This window comes from Dendrobates tinctorius, unplaced genomic scaffold (assembly GCF_039654945.1).
Source record: "Dendrobates tinctorius isolate UK_male_01 unplaced genomic scaffold, ASM3965494v1 ptg000397l, whole genome shotgun sequence".
Lineage (NCBI taxonomy): Eukaryota > Metazoa > Chordata > Amphibia > Anura > Dendrobatidae > Dendrobates > Dendrobates tinctorius.
Window position 1 is genome coordinate 829,926 of NW_027362063.1, and position 17,856 is coordinate 847,781.

A 17,856-nucleotide genomic window follows, 5' to 3' on the forward strand; every position below is an offset into this window, starting at 1 on the left:
CCTCTTGTGTGGCACAGTATCAAAATCAAGATATGCCACGTCCAATGACTCATCTTGGTCCAGTTGTCATGAGCGCTTCGGAGGTGACAGGCTATCATCCTGTGTCAGGCCTTAGAAAATCTGAGCGCCTGTCCATACAGACTGCTCCCTGAACCATCTGCCTCTAGGACCCAGCATCGACCTCCTCCTGCCCTGAGAAGTTTGGATTTATTTAGTTAGTGGCTCAGCTGTGACGCAGTGCGGGTAATAGCTTCATTTCCTCTTCTGCTTGCTAGAGTGTTGGACCTTCTCAGAGTGCTCCTGTTTGGTGTCTGGAATCCCTCTTCTGGTATCCGTATCTGGCGATTCAGCAAAGTGTTTCCCTGTTTGTCTCACCTTACCGTCTTTAGTTTAGCGGAGACTGCCTAGCGCGCATCTCCCTCCCGTTCCCTATTCAGGACTAGGCCCCAGGGTGATTCAGGGCCACAGGTTCCGGCTCGGCGATTGGTGAGGAACCAATATAGGGACTCGGTAGGAGTTCTAGGAAGAGACTAGATCTAGCCTAGGAGTCTCCAAATCCCTTCCTTAGAGTCTGAGCCCCCTTCCCCATTTCCCTTTATGTTACACTTGGTTTTCCCTCACCGTGCGTGACACCAGTCCATAGCTTACCTCTTCATAAAAACTGATTAGATTGGTTTGACAGGAGCGATTCCTCATAAACCCATGCTGATATGGAGTTAAATAGTTATTCTCATTATGATAATCCAGAACAACATCCCTCAGAAATCCTTCAGATATTTTACCAACAATTTACAGGTTCACTTTTAGAGCCCTTTTTGAATATTGGTACCACATTTCCTATGCGCCAGTCCTGTGGAACAGATCCCATCGCTATTGAGTCCCTAAATATAAGAAATAATGGTTTGTCTATTACATTACTTAGTTCTCTTAGTACTCGTGGGTGTATGCCATCCGGGCCCGGAGATTTATCTATTTTAATCTTATTTAGCCGGTTTCTTACCTTTTCTTGGGTTAGATTGGTGACCCTTAATATAGGGTTTTCTTTGTCTCTCAACATTTCACCTAGCATTTTATTTTTCACCGTGAATACCGTGGAGAAGAAGGTGTTTAATATATTATCTTTTTCCTCGTCATTTACAATCATTCTTTCCTCACAATTTTTTAAAGGGCCTACACTTTCACTTTTGATTCTTTTACTATTGATATAGTTCAAGAACAGCTTGGGATTAGTTTTACTCTCCTTAGCAATGTGCTTCTCTGTTTTCTTTTTGGCAGCTTTAATTAGTTTTTTAGATAAAGTATTTTTCTCCCTTTAGTTTTTTAGAGCTTCAACGGTGCCATCCTGCTTTAGTAGTTTAAATGCTTTCTTTTTACTGTTATTTGCCCCTCTTACTTCTTTGTTTAGCCACATTTGGGTTTTTCCTATTTCTTGTCCTTTTATTCCCATAAGGTATAAACCACTTACAATGCCGATTTAGGATGTTCTTAAACATTTCCCATTTATTATCTGTATTCTTATTTCTGAGTACATTGTCCCAGTCAACCAGATTAAGGGTATCTCTAAACTTGATTAAACTTTGCCTTCCTAAAGTTCAATGTTTTTGTGACTCCCTGACAAGTCCCCCTAGCGAAAGACAAGTGAAACTGTACAATATTGTTGTCACTATTTCCTAGATGCCCGACGACCTGCAAATTTGTTAGTCTGTCAGGTCTAATAGATAGTATTTGGTCTAAAAGTGCTGCTCCTCTGGAAAGTTTGTGAATTTTTACCTAGTGAAGTGCCCAGGTCAGCCCAAACTAGAAAATTACGTAAGTTTTGTGGGTTTTTTTTATGGCGTATTAGAGGTGGAATTTGAAATTCGGGAATATGTGTAAATGAGTTTCCAAGCAAAGGCCAATGCTTGCGGATGATGTTGTGGAACAAACTCATGAATGGGTGATGAGTGTTAACAAATCCCATTCTATGAGTGTCCCAGTATGTTGAGTAAGTCTGGATGTAAAATGGGGAGATATAAGGGAGTTAGGGTAAACATGGTCTTGAAATTTTACCTTCATCTTCAAGTTGAAGGTTATGGTTTGAAACATCACAGACGTTATGTGATTAATTCTGCAAAATTGGGATTTAGGAAGGGATTTTTTATATGGTTGGGTGACAGCTGGTAAAGTGCAAGAGGTTGTTTCTATCTATGGGTGTCTCGATCCATTTTTGGATCGATGTCAGATCTGAATCCTCATATATAACCCTTTTTCCTTTCAGGCCATCGGGGGTTAATATCAGTTTTTGCCCCCGGTGGCCGCTGGTGTTACTACAAGTTTAGTTAGTCTGCTGGTGGGTTTTTGCCCCCGGTGGCCGCTAGTGTAATTGCATGGCTGGTCTATCTGAGGCAGGTGGAAACTAACTGTTGGTGATATAGTTCCTCTTTGGAGACCAACCAAGCTGGAGTTCAGGAGCTGACAGAGGTGCTGCCAGGGACTAGTGGCAAGTCTCAACCCTCACCATTTCCCAACCCTGTTAATCGGAGTCCTCTTAGGAGGAAGGATAGGCCGAGGGTGGTGGTTTCCTCTGAAAATCATGGGGGTGTGAGTGTGGTGACACAGGGGGACGCCTCTGATGTTAGTCCTACAAAGATTTCACCATTTTGTGGCAAACACGTGAGTGGCAATAACCGTTCAGGTCCAGACCTGTGTGTGAACGAGTATGTATGGGTGTCCACCAATCACATTCTGTGGAAGTGTGCTGCTTGATTTTGGAATTCGAGTTATCGGCCCTTATCGGGTGTCTGCCATTCTCGGCCCAGCGACCTACCAGCTGGAGTTACCCTCGGTTTTGCCCATACACAATTCGTTCCCCAGGTTGGCGCTCTGGAGATGTGAGTCACCTCCGGAACATATATATAACTGTGTTGGTCATAAACCTGTGAGTCAGGAGGTTGCTGAGGTGAACTCTGGTGGATCTAGGCATCTTTATTTTAGGTTTTCTGGTGAGGTGCGGTGTTGAGGGTCGAGAGGCCCCTCATTGTAAGGGGGGTACTGTCACAATCCATTTTTGGATCGATGTCAGATCTGGATTCTCATATATAACCCTTTTTCCTTTTAGGCCATCGGGAGTTAATATCAGTTTTTGCCACCGGTGGCCGCTGGTGTTACTACAAGTTTACAAGTTTAGTTAGTCTGCTGGTGGGTTTTTGCCCCCGGTGGCCGCTAGTGTAATTGCATGGCTGGTCTATCTGAGGCAGGTGGAAACTAACTGTTGGTGATATAGTTCCTCTTTGGAGACCAACCAAGCTGGAGTTCAGGAGCTGACAGAGGTCTGTGGTGCTTCAGTTGTATGCTGTTTTCAAGTGGCTAACTCTGCTGTCCAGGAGCATTGCGGCAGAGCAACCTAAGTCTTGTCTTTTAGTTTATTTTACCCCGAGGTGTCTGTATTATCTTTTCTTTGGTGCAGTTTACTTTATTCCCTGTCTCACCTCCTGGGGAGGGGGTTGGGGGTTTAGCTAAGGGCTAAACAAGAGATAGGGACAGGTCGGGGACTTGGACCTCACTACCATCAAGTGTACCCCCAAGTTAAGGAAAGACAGGGCACCCCCTTAGCCTGAGGGGCAGTTCAGGGGCCCTGGTTCTACGTCTCCTGTTTTCCCCCTACTGCCCCGTGACAGTGGGTTTAACAAAGGGATCAGTCGATAATTGTCCAGCTTTGTCAACAATGACTTTAGTATCAAGAAAATGGTTTGCGGTGGGGTCCCACTGTATAGTGAAAGTGAGTTTATCAACCTTGTGATTAAAGTCATTATGGAATGTCTCCAAGGAAGTAATGTCACCACACCACATCAGAAAAATGTCATTAATATATTTCTTCCAGAGTAAAAAATACTGCTGGAAGCGAGGATGGGTATAGATAAATTCAGACTCAAATTGGGCCATAAAAATATTCGCATATGGAGTCGTGACATTCAATCCGATCACGGTCCCGGTTTGCTGCATAAAAAAACTTATCTTCAAAGATCAGGGTCAATATCGAGATGCAGAAGGATTTTAAGTCATCAGAAAAGAGTGTGGTGTTATCTAAGAATTCCTGAATGGCCCAGATACCTCTATTGTGACCAATACTTGTGTACTGGCTATTAACGTCTAAAGTGACTAAAAATTAATCACATAGAACTAGTGTTGAGCGATACCATCCGATATTCAGAAATATCGGATCGGATTGGATCGGCCCGATACACAAAAAGTATCGGGTATCGCCGATTCCGATACCGGAAGTCCCATTCAAGTCAATGGGACAGAAATATCGGAATTAAAAAAACCCCTTTCTTGCCTTGTACATCCTGTTCGGGAGGGGGGAAGAGTGTGGGCGGTGTGTGGGCGGACACTGTGCGTGTCTGTGTGTGCGGGCGGGGTCTGTGCCGGCTGCCGGGGGCCTGTGCGGGCCTGCCGGGGGTCTTGTGTGTGTGCAGGCATCGTCCGATGGGACTCCCGGCACGTTAACCCCCTAAAAACTGCGATTGAACTCGATCACAGCATTTTGGGAGCAGGCAGAGGGAAGAAAACCCCTCTGCCCTTGGATCGGAGTCCCAGTTGTTGGCATGATGACATCTGGGTCACCAAGCACTAGGAAATTAGTTAGATCATGCGCAGAGCATAATCTAACTAACTTGTGTCTGCAGGGCTGACAGGCTATAAGATATAGAAAGTGAAAGTCCCATAATGGGAATATTAGTTTAATAAAATAATAAAATAAATTATATATATATATATATACACACACAGTATGTGTGTATATATATATATATATATATAATAAATATAATAAAATTATATATATAAATAAAGTGTGTATATATATATATATATATATATATGAAAAAACTTCCTTCTCACCCCTCAATGGGGCTGGTCTTTTGTCGTCCTTTCTCATTCTCGGGTCCTCTACCAGAGTCCTGGGAGTTTGAGGGTTCTGCACAGGATCTTAGTTGTTCCCAGTATTGCGCTTTTCTGGACAGAGAGCTCAGATGTTGCTCCTGGGATCTGTTGTAGCCATTCAGCCATTCTTCCAACTTAGGGGTAAGTTGGATATATATATATATATATATATATATATATACACACACATACATACACAGTATGTCCCACTAGTTATTAACCCCATTAGTGAACACAGTAAAAAAGAAAAACTAAGGCAAAAAAAAATGCTTTTTCATCATACTGACCAACAAAAAGTGGAATAAAATGTGATCAAAAAGACGATATATAAACATGGTACCACTGAAAACGTCAGCTCCATCAGCTGAAAAATAAAAAATAAGAATAAAGCAATGCAAAAAAATAATGTAATCTTACTGACCGGAATAATAAAGCTGCCTTATCAATTTTACCACACGTGAAACAACATGAAGAAAAACTCCTGAATTGCTGTTTTTTGTTCATTATGCCTCCCAAAAACCGGGATAGAAAACGAGCAAAAATGCCATGTGCCTGAAAATGGTGCCAATAAAAACGTCAATTCGGCATGTAAAAAACAAGCCCCCACATGTCTCTGTCGGCCAGAATATGGAAAAATTATAGGTCCCAAAATATGGCAATGCAAAATCTAGTTTTTGCAAAAAAAGTGTCTTTTAGTGTGTGACAGCTGCCACACATAAAAACAAGATATAAATCTGGTATCTCTGTAATTGCACCGATCCGAAGAATAAAGTCATCTAATTGCTTATACTGCATGAGGCATGATGTAAAAAATAAATAAAACCTGCTTTTTTTAAAAAAAATTCTGCCTTCCAAAGATCGCAGTAAGGCTCGGGTCACATTTATCCTTCACTCTGCAGTGAGCGCTTACACTGGGGTTTCCGTGTATCTCTGAAATACATGATTCAGACAGAACCCCAGGTAGGGGTATAATGGGGCAGATGGAGGCACTGTGGACGCTGTCTTGCCTATGATCCTGCAGTGCCTGTCTTTTTAAGACTGCATAAAATAGACATTGGCCACAGTTTTGTGCACTTCTGAAAGAAGGACATCGCTGAACAGAGGCCAGACAGAGTCCAGAGTAACTCTGCTGCCTCATTATAGTGAATGGATCCCTCTGCGGTTTCATCTGAATCACGTCACTCAAAGATTTAGAATGAAACCCCAATTTAAGTGCTCACCATAGAGCGCAGGATAAATGTTATGTAAAATGTTCCCAATAAAAGATTCAACTCAGTCCACAAAAAAAGCAAGTCCCCACTCAGGTTTATCATCTGTTAACAGAAATATAGGGGACTTCAAAGTAACTGGTAGTACAAAGACTCTGCAAAAGCGTAATGGCTCACCCTCCAAAAGAAATTTAGCGAATTCTGCACTCCCAAATCCAATTGCACACCTCCCTCCTGAACCCCAGTGTGCCTAAACCACATATAGCGTCCACATGTTTGGCATTTTTGTAGTGATGAGAGCCTGCCTAATTTATGGGTGCGTATCTCCAGAAGCATGAGTTGAACATAGCATACTGGCCACCATAAGGTACTGGTCACTACAGAATACTGGTCACTACAACGGCAGTTTACAATTTTCACTCAGCAACATACACTGCTGCTTGTTTTTGGAAAACACCCATGGAGTTAAAATCGTCACTACATCTGTAGATACATCCCCAAAGGCGTATCATTTCCAAAATGGGGTCACGTGAGGGATTCTGCTCTTCTAGCACTTATGGGCTCTTTATATGGAGTCTGCAAACTATTCTAGGAAAATCTGTGCTCCAGGAGGCAAATAGTGCTCCGTCCCTATTGAGTCTCCCCGTGTGGCTAATCAGTACTGTACAGCCACATATGGGGTATTGCCACATTCAGTAGAATTTGTGGGACAAATTATACTGCCATATTTACCAACTTCTTGAGTGAAAAATACTGCTCAAAAAAATAAAGGGAACACTATTCCTTTTGCAACAGGCTGTTTGTGTTCCCTTTATTTTTTTGAGCAGTATATAAAATCTGGGGCTAAAACTAAATTCTGTTGTTAAAAGTGTAATTATGTTTTCTTCACTGCATAACTTTTGTGACTCACGCATGGTGGCAATATGATCAGTGTACCCCTGGATGAATTAGTTGAGAGGTGTACTTTGTAAAATGGGGTCACTTATGGGGGGTTTTGCTGTGCTGGTACCTCAAGGGTTCTTCCAGTGGGTCATGGCACCCACAAACCACAACAGTAAAATCTGCCCTATAATATGGCGCTCCTTCCCATCTGAGCTTTGCACTGTGCCTGAAAAGTATTTCCCGATTACATGTAGGGTATTGGTGCACTCAGGAAAAGATGGACCTCAGTTTGTTGTAAAAAATTCTCCTATAGACCTTAGAAAAATTAAAAACTTGGGGCTAAAACCACATTTTAGTTGTAAAAATGTAATTTATTCTTTCTTCACTGCTCAGTGGTATAAAATTCTGTGAGGCACATGTGGTGTCAACATGAGCACTGCACCCCTAGATGAATTCATTTGGGAGTGTAGTTTGTAAAATCCGTTCACATATGGGGGTTTCTGTTGTTCTTGCAAAATTTGGGGCTAAAAAACATTTTTTGTGGGGAAAATGTGATTTTTTTTCCTATTTTCACGGCTCAATGTTATAAACTTCTATGAAGCACCTGGGGGTTCAAAGTGCTCACTGCACATCTAAATGCATTCCTTGAGGAGTCTAGCTTCCAAAATGGGGTCAATTGTGGGGGGTTTCCATTGTTTATGCACATCAGGACTAATTTCTGAGCTAATCTCCCGATACCTTCCCTCACGTAATCTACGGTCATCCCAAGACCTCCTTCTCTCCTCCACACTTATTCGCTCCTCACCCAACCGCCTCCAAGACTTCTCCCGAATAGCCCCCATCCTCTGGAATTCTTTGCCCCGACATGTCCGACTATCAACCACATTCGGATCCTTCAGACGGCACCTGAAAACCCACCTCTTCAAGAAAGCCTACAGCCTGCAATGACCCGGCTACCTCCTCACCACTACTGGAGATATCACCTCAACCAACACCAGAACTGCTGCAACCCACCAACCTACTGTCTCCTTCCCCACCAACCTGTAGCATGTAAGCCCGAAAGGGCAGGGTCCTCTCCCCTCTGTATCAGTCTGTAAGTTTGTTTGCTGTAAGTGATATCTGTAATTTGTATGTAACCCCTTCTTATGTACAGCACCATGTAATCAATGGTGCTATATAAATAATGATAATAATAATAATCAGGAGCCACTGGCGGACACAGAAAGAAAAGGGCCCCTGTGCAAGAACAATATATGGACCCCTTGTATCCCAAAAGCAACTTAAATGCAAAATTTCACCTGCTTTGCAGGTAGAAATGGTCTCCCTTGCCTCTCGGGCTCCTGTGCTGTCACACAGGTTTCACCAATGATATGTCCGCCCCTGTCAGGAGCTTTCCAAGCGGGACATGCCCTTCGCTAATTATTCCAGCAAACTACGTTCAAAAAGTAAAATGATGCTTCTTCCTTTCCGAGCCCTGCCGTGCGCCCGAACAGTAGTTTTCTCCCTCATATGAGGTATCGGCATACTCAGTAAAAATTGCACAATTTTTATGGTGCAATTTCTCCTGTTACTCTTATAAAAATGCTAAATTTGGGGATAAAAAACATTTTTGTTGGGAAAATGTGATTTTTTTTTTTTCACGGCTCAATTTAATAAACTTCTATGAAGCACCTTGGGGTTCAATGTGCTCAACATACATCTAGATAAATTCCCTGAGGGGTCTAGATTACAAAATAATATCACTTGTGGGGGACTTTCTCTGTTTAGGCACATCATGGGCTCTCCAAACACGACAAGGTGTTCGCTAATTGTTCCAGAAAATTTTGCATTCAAAGAGTCAAGTGGCACTTGTCGTGCTCCCAAACAGTGGTTGCACAATAAATATTGGGGTCCATTTTTTCCTGTTACGCTTGCAAAAAAAAAAAAAAAAAATTGGGTCTAAAGTACAATTGTTTTGGAAAAAAAGTAAAATGTTCATTTTGTTTTACATATTCCAGAAATTCCTGTGAAGCACCTCAAGGGTTAATAAACTTTTTGAATTTGGCTTTGAGCACTTTGAGGGGTGCAGTATTTAGAATGGTGTAACGCTTGGGTATTTTCTGTCATGTAGACCCCTCAAAGTCACTTCAAATGTAATGTGGTCCCTAAAAAGATGGTTTGGTAAATTTTGTTGGAAAAATGAGAAATCACTGGTCAACTTACTTCCTAACCAAAAAAAAAATTGCTTTCAAAAGTTGTGCTGATGTAAAATAGACATATGGGAAATGTTATTTATTATCTATCTGATTTAAGTGCATAAGAATTCAAAGTTTGAAAATTGATACATTTTCCAAATTTTTTCCAAATTTAAGTTTTTCATGAATAAACACGTCATATCAAATACATTTTACCACTATCATGAAGTATAATATGTCACAAAAAAATCAGTGTGATCTATTGAAGCATTCCAAAATTTTTACCTCATAAAGTGGCACGGGTCAGAATTGTTAAAAAAAAAAAGGCCTCGTCATTAACGTACAAACCACCTTGGGGGGTAAAGGAGTTAATAGCCCATGAGGCAACATTTCATCTCTACGTTTGAGCCTTCTTCATATATACCAGGATGGGGCTAGGATGAAGGACATATATACCAGGATGGGGCTAGGATGAGGGAAAATTATACTAGGATGGAGAGCATATACCAGAATGAGCGACATATATATATGAGAATGGAGGACATACAGTATATTATATATATATATATATATATATATATATATATCTCAGGAAGAGGGGGGCCTGGTTCAGATCTTGCACTGTGGCCCATCAGACTATAGTTATGCCACTGCTTACAAGCTCTGTTAGAAACAACTTGTAAGAACTGCGATTCTTGCCTAGCAGACCAGCTAGTACTGATAGGCTGTAGCAGTAAGCAATAGAATTAAAAATCCCTCCATTTTTGAGAATGGAGAGCATTTTTAATAACAAACAAACTCCAAAGTTGCTTGTTTATTCTAAAATTGCAGAATTCCTATTTTTGGTCACTTCTCCCCAAAAAATGAAGTAAAAAAAGATCAGAAAATCATATTGACCCCAAAATGATAGTTCTTTGAAGGCAATGAGAAAAATCAAAAGCAAAGAGGGGCTCACTCTGACCCTCTCAACCAAGGGCTCCCATAAACCTAGAGTTGCCCCTGGCGGTAGAATATGGGTTCATATATTTCTATAGGTGACATGATATGTCTAAGATCAACAGTGTTTATTATGTATTAATGTGCGTTTGTAAAGGAGAGACAAATTCAGCAAATAATTGAAAAACAATTAAACTAAAGTCCCCTAATATATGATTGACTTTTCTAGGACCGCAATGGATTGGTGTTCCTGGAGAGCTGAGAGGTTATGAGGCTGCTCATAGGAGATATGGACGCTTACCTTGGAAAGCTCTTTTTCAGCCTACAATCAAATTGGTGACCGATGGAGTTAAGGTCTCAAATATTGTGTTCAAATTCATCAACTTTACTTCAAAACAAATAAGAAATAGCTCATTGTGGTAAGTGCTGGGACATGGGGGTTAACATTTGTAGTGTCATGATTACACCCCTCAGTGTGTCTGGGATGCAGTTACTGATGGCTCATCTGTTCAATGTGGTATAGGGGCATGCTGAAGCTGTCAGTATTTGATTGACAGCTCAATGTCCAGTATGGTGCAAGGGTGTGCTGAGCTGTCAGTGTTTTGATTGACAGATTGACTGTCCAATCTGAGACTGGAAAGTGCTGGCTGTCTCCAGGTGATAATTGTACCAGGTGATTGCTTTGCTACTTTGCTGAGTTGTTAGTCCCAGACCTCTGCCAGATGTACATTTAGCTAAGTGTGGTTTGTCTTTGTGCCTTGTGTTCTGCTTGTTGATCTTTTATTGCCTGACCTTAGACCTCGTTCTGACCATCTGTCTGAGCACTGAACACTTCTGCCTTTGCAAGCCAAGTACTTAAGCCCCAGACCATGTGACTCCTCCATCATGTGACTGATCATATGATTGTGAGATCACACAGGTCCTGTCAGGACACGGTGGTGTCGACTCTGCAGGTGGAGATAAGGTGGACCTTCTCCCACCCGCTCTATGAATGTCCGCATAAAACTAGCACATTTATGAAATTTTAGTTTAAGCCTTTAGTGTGCTGGAGGAAAATACTTTGTCTTTATATCGCTGACGCCATTAAGCGTAGTGATACATAGCACCCCTCCAACACTTTACCAGCAACTTTGTCACAATATATATATGTCATACACACACATATGCCATATGCAATTTATTGATGGTCTGTGTATGTTTATCTGCTAGTCAGCTGCTTTGCAAAGACACAGGAGTTTTAAATGCTGGAGATTCTGTAAACTTTACCCAACTGGCACAAACCCTACAGACTTTGGCAGATGAAGGTGCTGAGAGCTTTTATAGTGGTTCCATAGCAAAGAAAATGGTAGAAGATCTCCGACATCAAGGTGAGCTAAAACTGACAACTTAGTGTTAAACAATTAATTGTTGCTTACATTTCTTGGTAACATGATACATTTTTTCCAGTTTCTTTTATTTTCTTTTTATTCTGTAGCTCCTATTCTTGTTGACTAATTATCAAAATGTTCTTTACTTGATTCTGGCATCAGGGAGCAGTCTTACACTGGAAGACTTCAAAAATTACAAGGTGCAAATTGTAAGACCATTAAATGTGACTCTAAAAGACTACATGTTGTATACACCTCCAGCACCAGCAGGAGGCGGTGTTCTCAGTTTCATCCTAAATGTCCTTGAAGGTAAGGTCACAAAATTTCAAGTTTCGTGAGATGGAATAGTAGCATTATCCTAAAAATGTAAATGTATTTTTTTTGTTCTTTTGAAATTTAAAACTGTATATGTTAAAGGAAATATTTACATATCCAGATTAGTTAAAATGTTATAGCAGTGGGACATCAATTCTAGGGGTGTCCATACACATTGTACTTAAATTGGTCCTATCTCCAGATTTTTGAAAGAATCATCTAATGTTCAGCTAACGTAGGTTTTTATTTTGTTTTTCACATTAAAAAGTACAATATACACTGTTCATAATACCATCAGATAAACAGAAATATAATAAGCGCCCAACATAGTCCCTCATATGCAAAATGGGAGAAAGAAACAGAAGAGAAAAAATCCTTGAGTTTTTCAGCATGATGTAGAGACAGAATGAGACAGAGATGCTGATTCTGGTGATGAATCACTTACTTGTTTGTGTAGTATAGTTTTTATAAATTCATTATTTTATCAGCAGGAGATTATCGCTTTAGGACTAGTATACTGTACATGCTGCCAGGTAGTCCAACCACACCCCCTTCACTGATTTGCAGCTTTCTGCCTATGTACAGTGTGGGAAGGGTTATACAGAGCTCCGCGTTCAGAGAAACTAGTAGATGTTTAGCAGATAAAAACAGTTTTTATTCAAAACTAAAGCACCCAGTTAAATAATGGACACATCACTGAAATCAGGGTCTCTGTACATACATCATGTTCCTTTTAGAAGGGGAAGCAAAAACTTGGTGACAGATTCCCTTTATCCAATGTATAGTAAATTCTCTCCAGCACAATTAAATTGCTCAGATTAATCTAACACATCTTCCTGGTCCTAAAAGCTTAATATAGAGCCCTTTATACCTACACATTTTGACACTCTTTTCCATTTCCATTTGACATGATCCCCCCCCCAAGATGCAAAGTAAGGGGTTAATTGATAATTGCATCTCTATAGTCTGATTGATAAATGAAACGACCCATGACAATTTTTTTCCAGAACAGCTGAATACCTGATCTTGTATTTGATAAGCATTTCGGGCACTTTGGGGGATCTCTGTTTTTCATTTTATGATGAAGAACCGGGGCATAAAATACTCTTTGAATCAAAAATTACTGGCATATTCGATATAAGATACTGGGGAAGACCTCTATAACTACATTTAATATTCTCTAGCAAAGTTCATCTGATATTGGTTCACAAGGTTCAGGGAAAAAAAAATCAAGAATGATCATTTCAAAATGGCTAATCCAGCCATCTTATTCCCCACTCCCATACACTTCTGGAAGAACTGGATATGGATGTCTACAGGGTGTCAGGAGAAAGCGCTGTTAGCTGAATATGTGTTCTGCCATCATCCTTGGAAAGTACTGTATATGCCCTCCTTAAGGCGCAGTCCTTCACTTGCCTATTTTACGATCTGTTATGTTTCCAACAGATTTTATTGAAAGACATAAAAAGCGAACACATATATTATGTGTGCATAGTTACACATGAGCCTAAAAAAGGGAAAAAATGAAATATATACAGTATAACATGATTAACAAAAAGTGCAAAAGGGCAGAAGGTTTGAAGGAGCAGAACAGATTGTGTAAAGCAGGAGATAAGTCCGAGCCCAAGAGCAGGGCCGGACTGGGACTAAAATTCAGCCCTGGCATTTGAAGTTACACAGGCCCACTAGTCACATGGTGACTATATAATATCTTTGTACACTTCTAGTTTACAAGAACTGAGAGGAGATTAACACGACTATATAACATGTAGTCATAGCTGTGCCCAGTATTTCAGCTCAGTCCTATTTATTGCTTTTAGGTACAGTACTCCTCCCAAATCTCTGTCCCCTTTTGTATGCATGATTACAGAATTCCTGTCAGAACTGCTCTCTATTGGGCAACCAGACCCCCTGGTCATAGCCGCCCCTATCATACCTCCCAACTTTTGAAGAAGGGAAAGATGGACAAAGACTGCGCGCGCCGCTGCAAATTTTGGCCACGCCCAGCCACATCCATTTCACAACTAGTCACACCCATGTCCACACCTAATTGCACCCATTTAGCACTGCTGATCACACTGACTTGTACTGAGGGCACAGTGGCTGGCATTATGGGCACACTGACTGGCACTAAGGAAGAGAGAAAACAGAGAGAGAGAGAAAAAAGTAAACAGAGAGAGCGAGAAAGAAAGGGGAAAGAAAGAAAGAACAGTGAGAGACAAAGAAAGAACAGTGAGAGACAGAGAAAGAACAGAGAGAGAAAGAAAGAGGGGAAAGAAAGAAAGAAAGAACAGAGAGAGACAGAGAAAGAACAGAGAGAGAAAGAAAGAAGTAAAGAAAAGAAAGAAAGAACAGAGAGAAAGAGAGGAAAGAAAAAGAAAGAAAGAGGGGAAGAAAGAACAGAGAGAGAAAGAAAGAACAGAGAGAGAAAGAAAAAGAGAGAAAGAAATAAAGAAAGATTCTACAAAGATACTATAGCAGCCCGGCTCCCATTGTAGTGCCCACCTGAGCCTCCCGGTGCAGGACCTATCATGATCCGCTCACATGGCCGGCATCCCCGATTCCAAGGCGATCCTGCTGTCTGCGCTGTTGGAGGAGGACACGGTGATGGATCTGAAGCATTCCTGGTTCCGTCACAATCTCCTCAAGAAATTATCTCATTTCCGGTCAGCTTCCAGCACATCACTTCAGGTGGAACGTCATGTGTGTGTTTTAAAATGCTCCTCTGGGCTCCGCCGTGTACTCCTGTGTCCGTGGGAAAAGCCCACTTTGTATGCTTTGTACACACTTGGCTCCGCTCCGTACATCCCGTACACATATGGCTCCACTCCATACACACACGGCTCCACTCTGTCCACCTCGTACACGCGTGGCTCCTCTCCGTACACCTCATACACACACGGCTCCTCTCCGTACACCTCGTACACGCGCGGCTCCACCTCGTACACACACACGGCTCCGCTCCGTACACCTCGTACACGCGCGGCTCCAGCTCGTACACACACACGGCTCCGCTCCATACACCTCGTACACACGGCTCCTCTCCGTACACCTCGTACACGCGCGGCTCCTCTCCGTACACCTCGTACACGCGCGGCTCCTCTCCGTACACCTCGTACACGCGCGGCTCCGCTCCGTACACCTCGTACACGCGCGGCTCCGCTCCGTACACCTCGTACACGCACGGCTCCACCTCGTACACACACACGGCTCCGCTCCGTACACCTCGTACACGCGCGGCTCCACCTCGTACACACACACGGCTCCGCTCCATACACCTCGTACACACGGCTCCTCGCCGTACACCTCGTACACGCGCGGCTCCTCTCCGTGCACCTCGTACACGCGCGGCTCCTCTCCGTGCACCTCGTACACGCGCGGCTCCGCTCCGTACACCTCGTACACGCGCGGATCCGCTCCGTACACCTCGTACACGCGCGGCTCCTCTCCGTACACCTCGTACACGCGCGGCTCCTCTCCGTACACCTCGTACACGCGCGGCTCCGTTCCGTACACCTCGTACACGCGCGGCTCCTCTCCGTATACCTCGTACACGCGCGGCTCCTCTCCGTACACCTCGTACACGCGCGGCTCCTCTCCGTACACCTCGTACACGCGCGGCTCCTCTCCGTACACCTCGTACACGCGCGGCTCCGCTCCGTACACCTCGTACACGCGGCTCCGCTCCGTACACCTCATACACGCGGCTCCTCTCCGTACACCTCGTACACGCGCGGCTCCTCTCCGTACACCTCGTACACGCGCGGCTCCTCTCCGTACACCTCGTACACGCGCGGCTCCTCTCCGTACACCTCGTACACGCGCGGCTCCTCTCCGTACACCTCGTACACGCGCGGCTCCTCTCCGTACACCTCGTACACGCGCGGCTCCTCTCCGTACACCTCGTACACGCGCGGCTCCTCTCCGTACACCTCGTACACGCGCGGCTCCTCTCAGTACACCTCGTACACGCGCGGCTCCTCTCAGTACACCTCGTACACGCGCGGCTCCTCTCCGTGCACCTCGTACACGCGCGGCTCCAGCTCGTACACACACACGGCTCCGCTCCATACACCTCGTACACACGGCTCCTCTCCGTACACCTCGTACACGCGCGGCTCCTCTCCGTACACCTCGTACACGCGCGGCTCCTCTCAGTACACCTCGTACACGCGCGGCTCCTCTCCGTGCACCTCGTACACGCGCGGCTCCAGCTCGTACACACACACGGCTCCGCTCCATACACCTCGTACACACGGCTCCTCTCCGTACACCTCGTACACGCGCGGCTCCTCTCCGTACACCTCGTACACGCGCGGCTCCTCTCCGTACACCTCGTACACGCGCGGCTCCGCTCCGTACACCTCGTACACGCGCGGCTCCGCTCCGTACACCTCGTACACGCGCGGCTCCACCTCGTACACACACACGGCTCCGCTCCGTACACCTCGTACACGCGCGGCTCCACCTCGTACACACACACGGCTCCGCTCCATACACCTCGTACACACGGCTCCTCGCCGTACACCTCGTACACGCGCGGCTCCTCTCCGTGCACCTCGTACACGCGCGGCTCCTCTCCGTGCACCTCGTACACGCGCGGCTCCGCTCCGTACACCTCGTACACGCGCGGCTCCGCTCCGTACACCTCGTACACGCGCGGCTCCTCTCCGTACACCTCGTACACGCGCGGCTCCTCTCCGTACACCTCGTACACGCGCGGCTCCGTTCCGTACACGCGCGGCTCCTCTCCGTACACCTCGTACACGCGCGGCTCCTCTCCGTACACCTCGTACACGCGCGGCTCCTCTCCGTACACCTCGTACACGCGCGGCTCCTCTCCGTACACCTCGTACACGCGCGGCTCCTCTTAGTACACCTCGTACACGCGCGGCTCCTCTCAGTACACCTCGTACACGCGCGACTCCTCTCAGTACACCTCGTACACGCGCGGCTCCTCTCCGTGCACCTCGTACACGCGCGGCTCCTCTCCGTGCACCTCGTACACGCGCGGCTCCGCTCCGTACACCTCGTACACGCGCGGCTCCGCTCCGTACACCTCGTACACGCGCGGCTCCTCTCCGTACACCTCGTACACGCGCGGCTCCATTCCGTACACCTCGTACACGCGCGGCTCCTCTCCGTACACCTCGTACACGCGCGGCTCCTCTCCGTACACCTTGTACACGCGCGGCTCCACCTCGTACACACACACGGCTCCGCTCCATACACCTCGTACACACGGCTCCTCGCCGTACACCTCGTACACGCGCGGCTCCTCTCCGTGCACCTCGTACACGCGCGGCTCCTCTCCGTGCACCTCGTACACGCGCGGCTCCGCTCCGTACACCTCGTACACGCGCGGCTCCTCTCCGTACACCTCGTACACGCGCGGCTCCTCTCCGTACACCTCGTACACGCGCGGCTCCACCTCGTACACACACACGGCTCCGCTCCGTACACCTCGTACACGCGGCTCCGCTCCGTACACCTCGTACACGCGGCTCCGCTCCGTACACCTCGTACACGCGGCTCCTCTCCGTACACCTCGTACACGCGCGGCTCCTCTCCGTACACCTCGTACACGCGCGGCTCCTCTCCGTACACCTCGTACACGCGCGGCTCCTCTCCGTACACCTCGTACACGCGCGGCTCCTCTCCGTACACCTCGTACACGCGCGGCTCCTCTCAGTACACCTCGTACACGCGCGGCTCCTCTCAGTACACCTCGTACACGCGCGGCTCCTCTCAGTACACCTCGTACACGCGCGGCTCCTCTCAGTACACCTCGTACACGCGCGGCTCCTCTCAGTACACCTCGTACACGCGCGGCTCCTCTCAGTACACCTCGTACACGCGCGGCTCCTCTCAGTACACCTCGTACACGCGCGGCTCCTCTCAGTACACCTCGTACACGCGCGGCTCCTCTCAGTACACCTCGTACACGCGCGGCTCCTCTCCTTACACCTCGTACACGCGCGGCTCCTCTCCGTACACCTCGTACACGCGCGGCTCCTCTCCGTACACCTCGTACACACACGGCTCCGCTCCGTA

At 45.7% G+C, this 17,856-nt stretch overlaps 1 protein-coding gene across 1 annotated transcript in view; it reads left to right on the forward strand.

Moving 5' to 3' along the window:
- GGT5 (gamma-glutamyltransferase 5) overlaps window positions 1-17,856 on the forward strand; it is a 312,974-nt gene that overhangs the window by 202,340 nt on the left and 92,778 nt on the right. Inside the window, exons 4-6 of the mRNA XM_073563774.1 lie at window positions 10,350-10,539; window positions 11,330-11,487; window positions 11,650-11,796. Of these exons, the coding sequence (XP_073419875.1) occupies window positions 10,350-10,539; window positions 11,330-11,487; window positions 11,650-11,796 (495 nt within the window). The remainder of the gene's footprint in view (window positions 1-10,349; window positions 10,540-11,329; window positions 11,488-11,649; window positions 11,797-17,856) is intronic.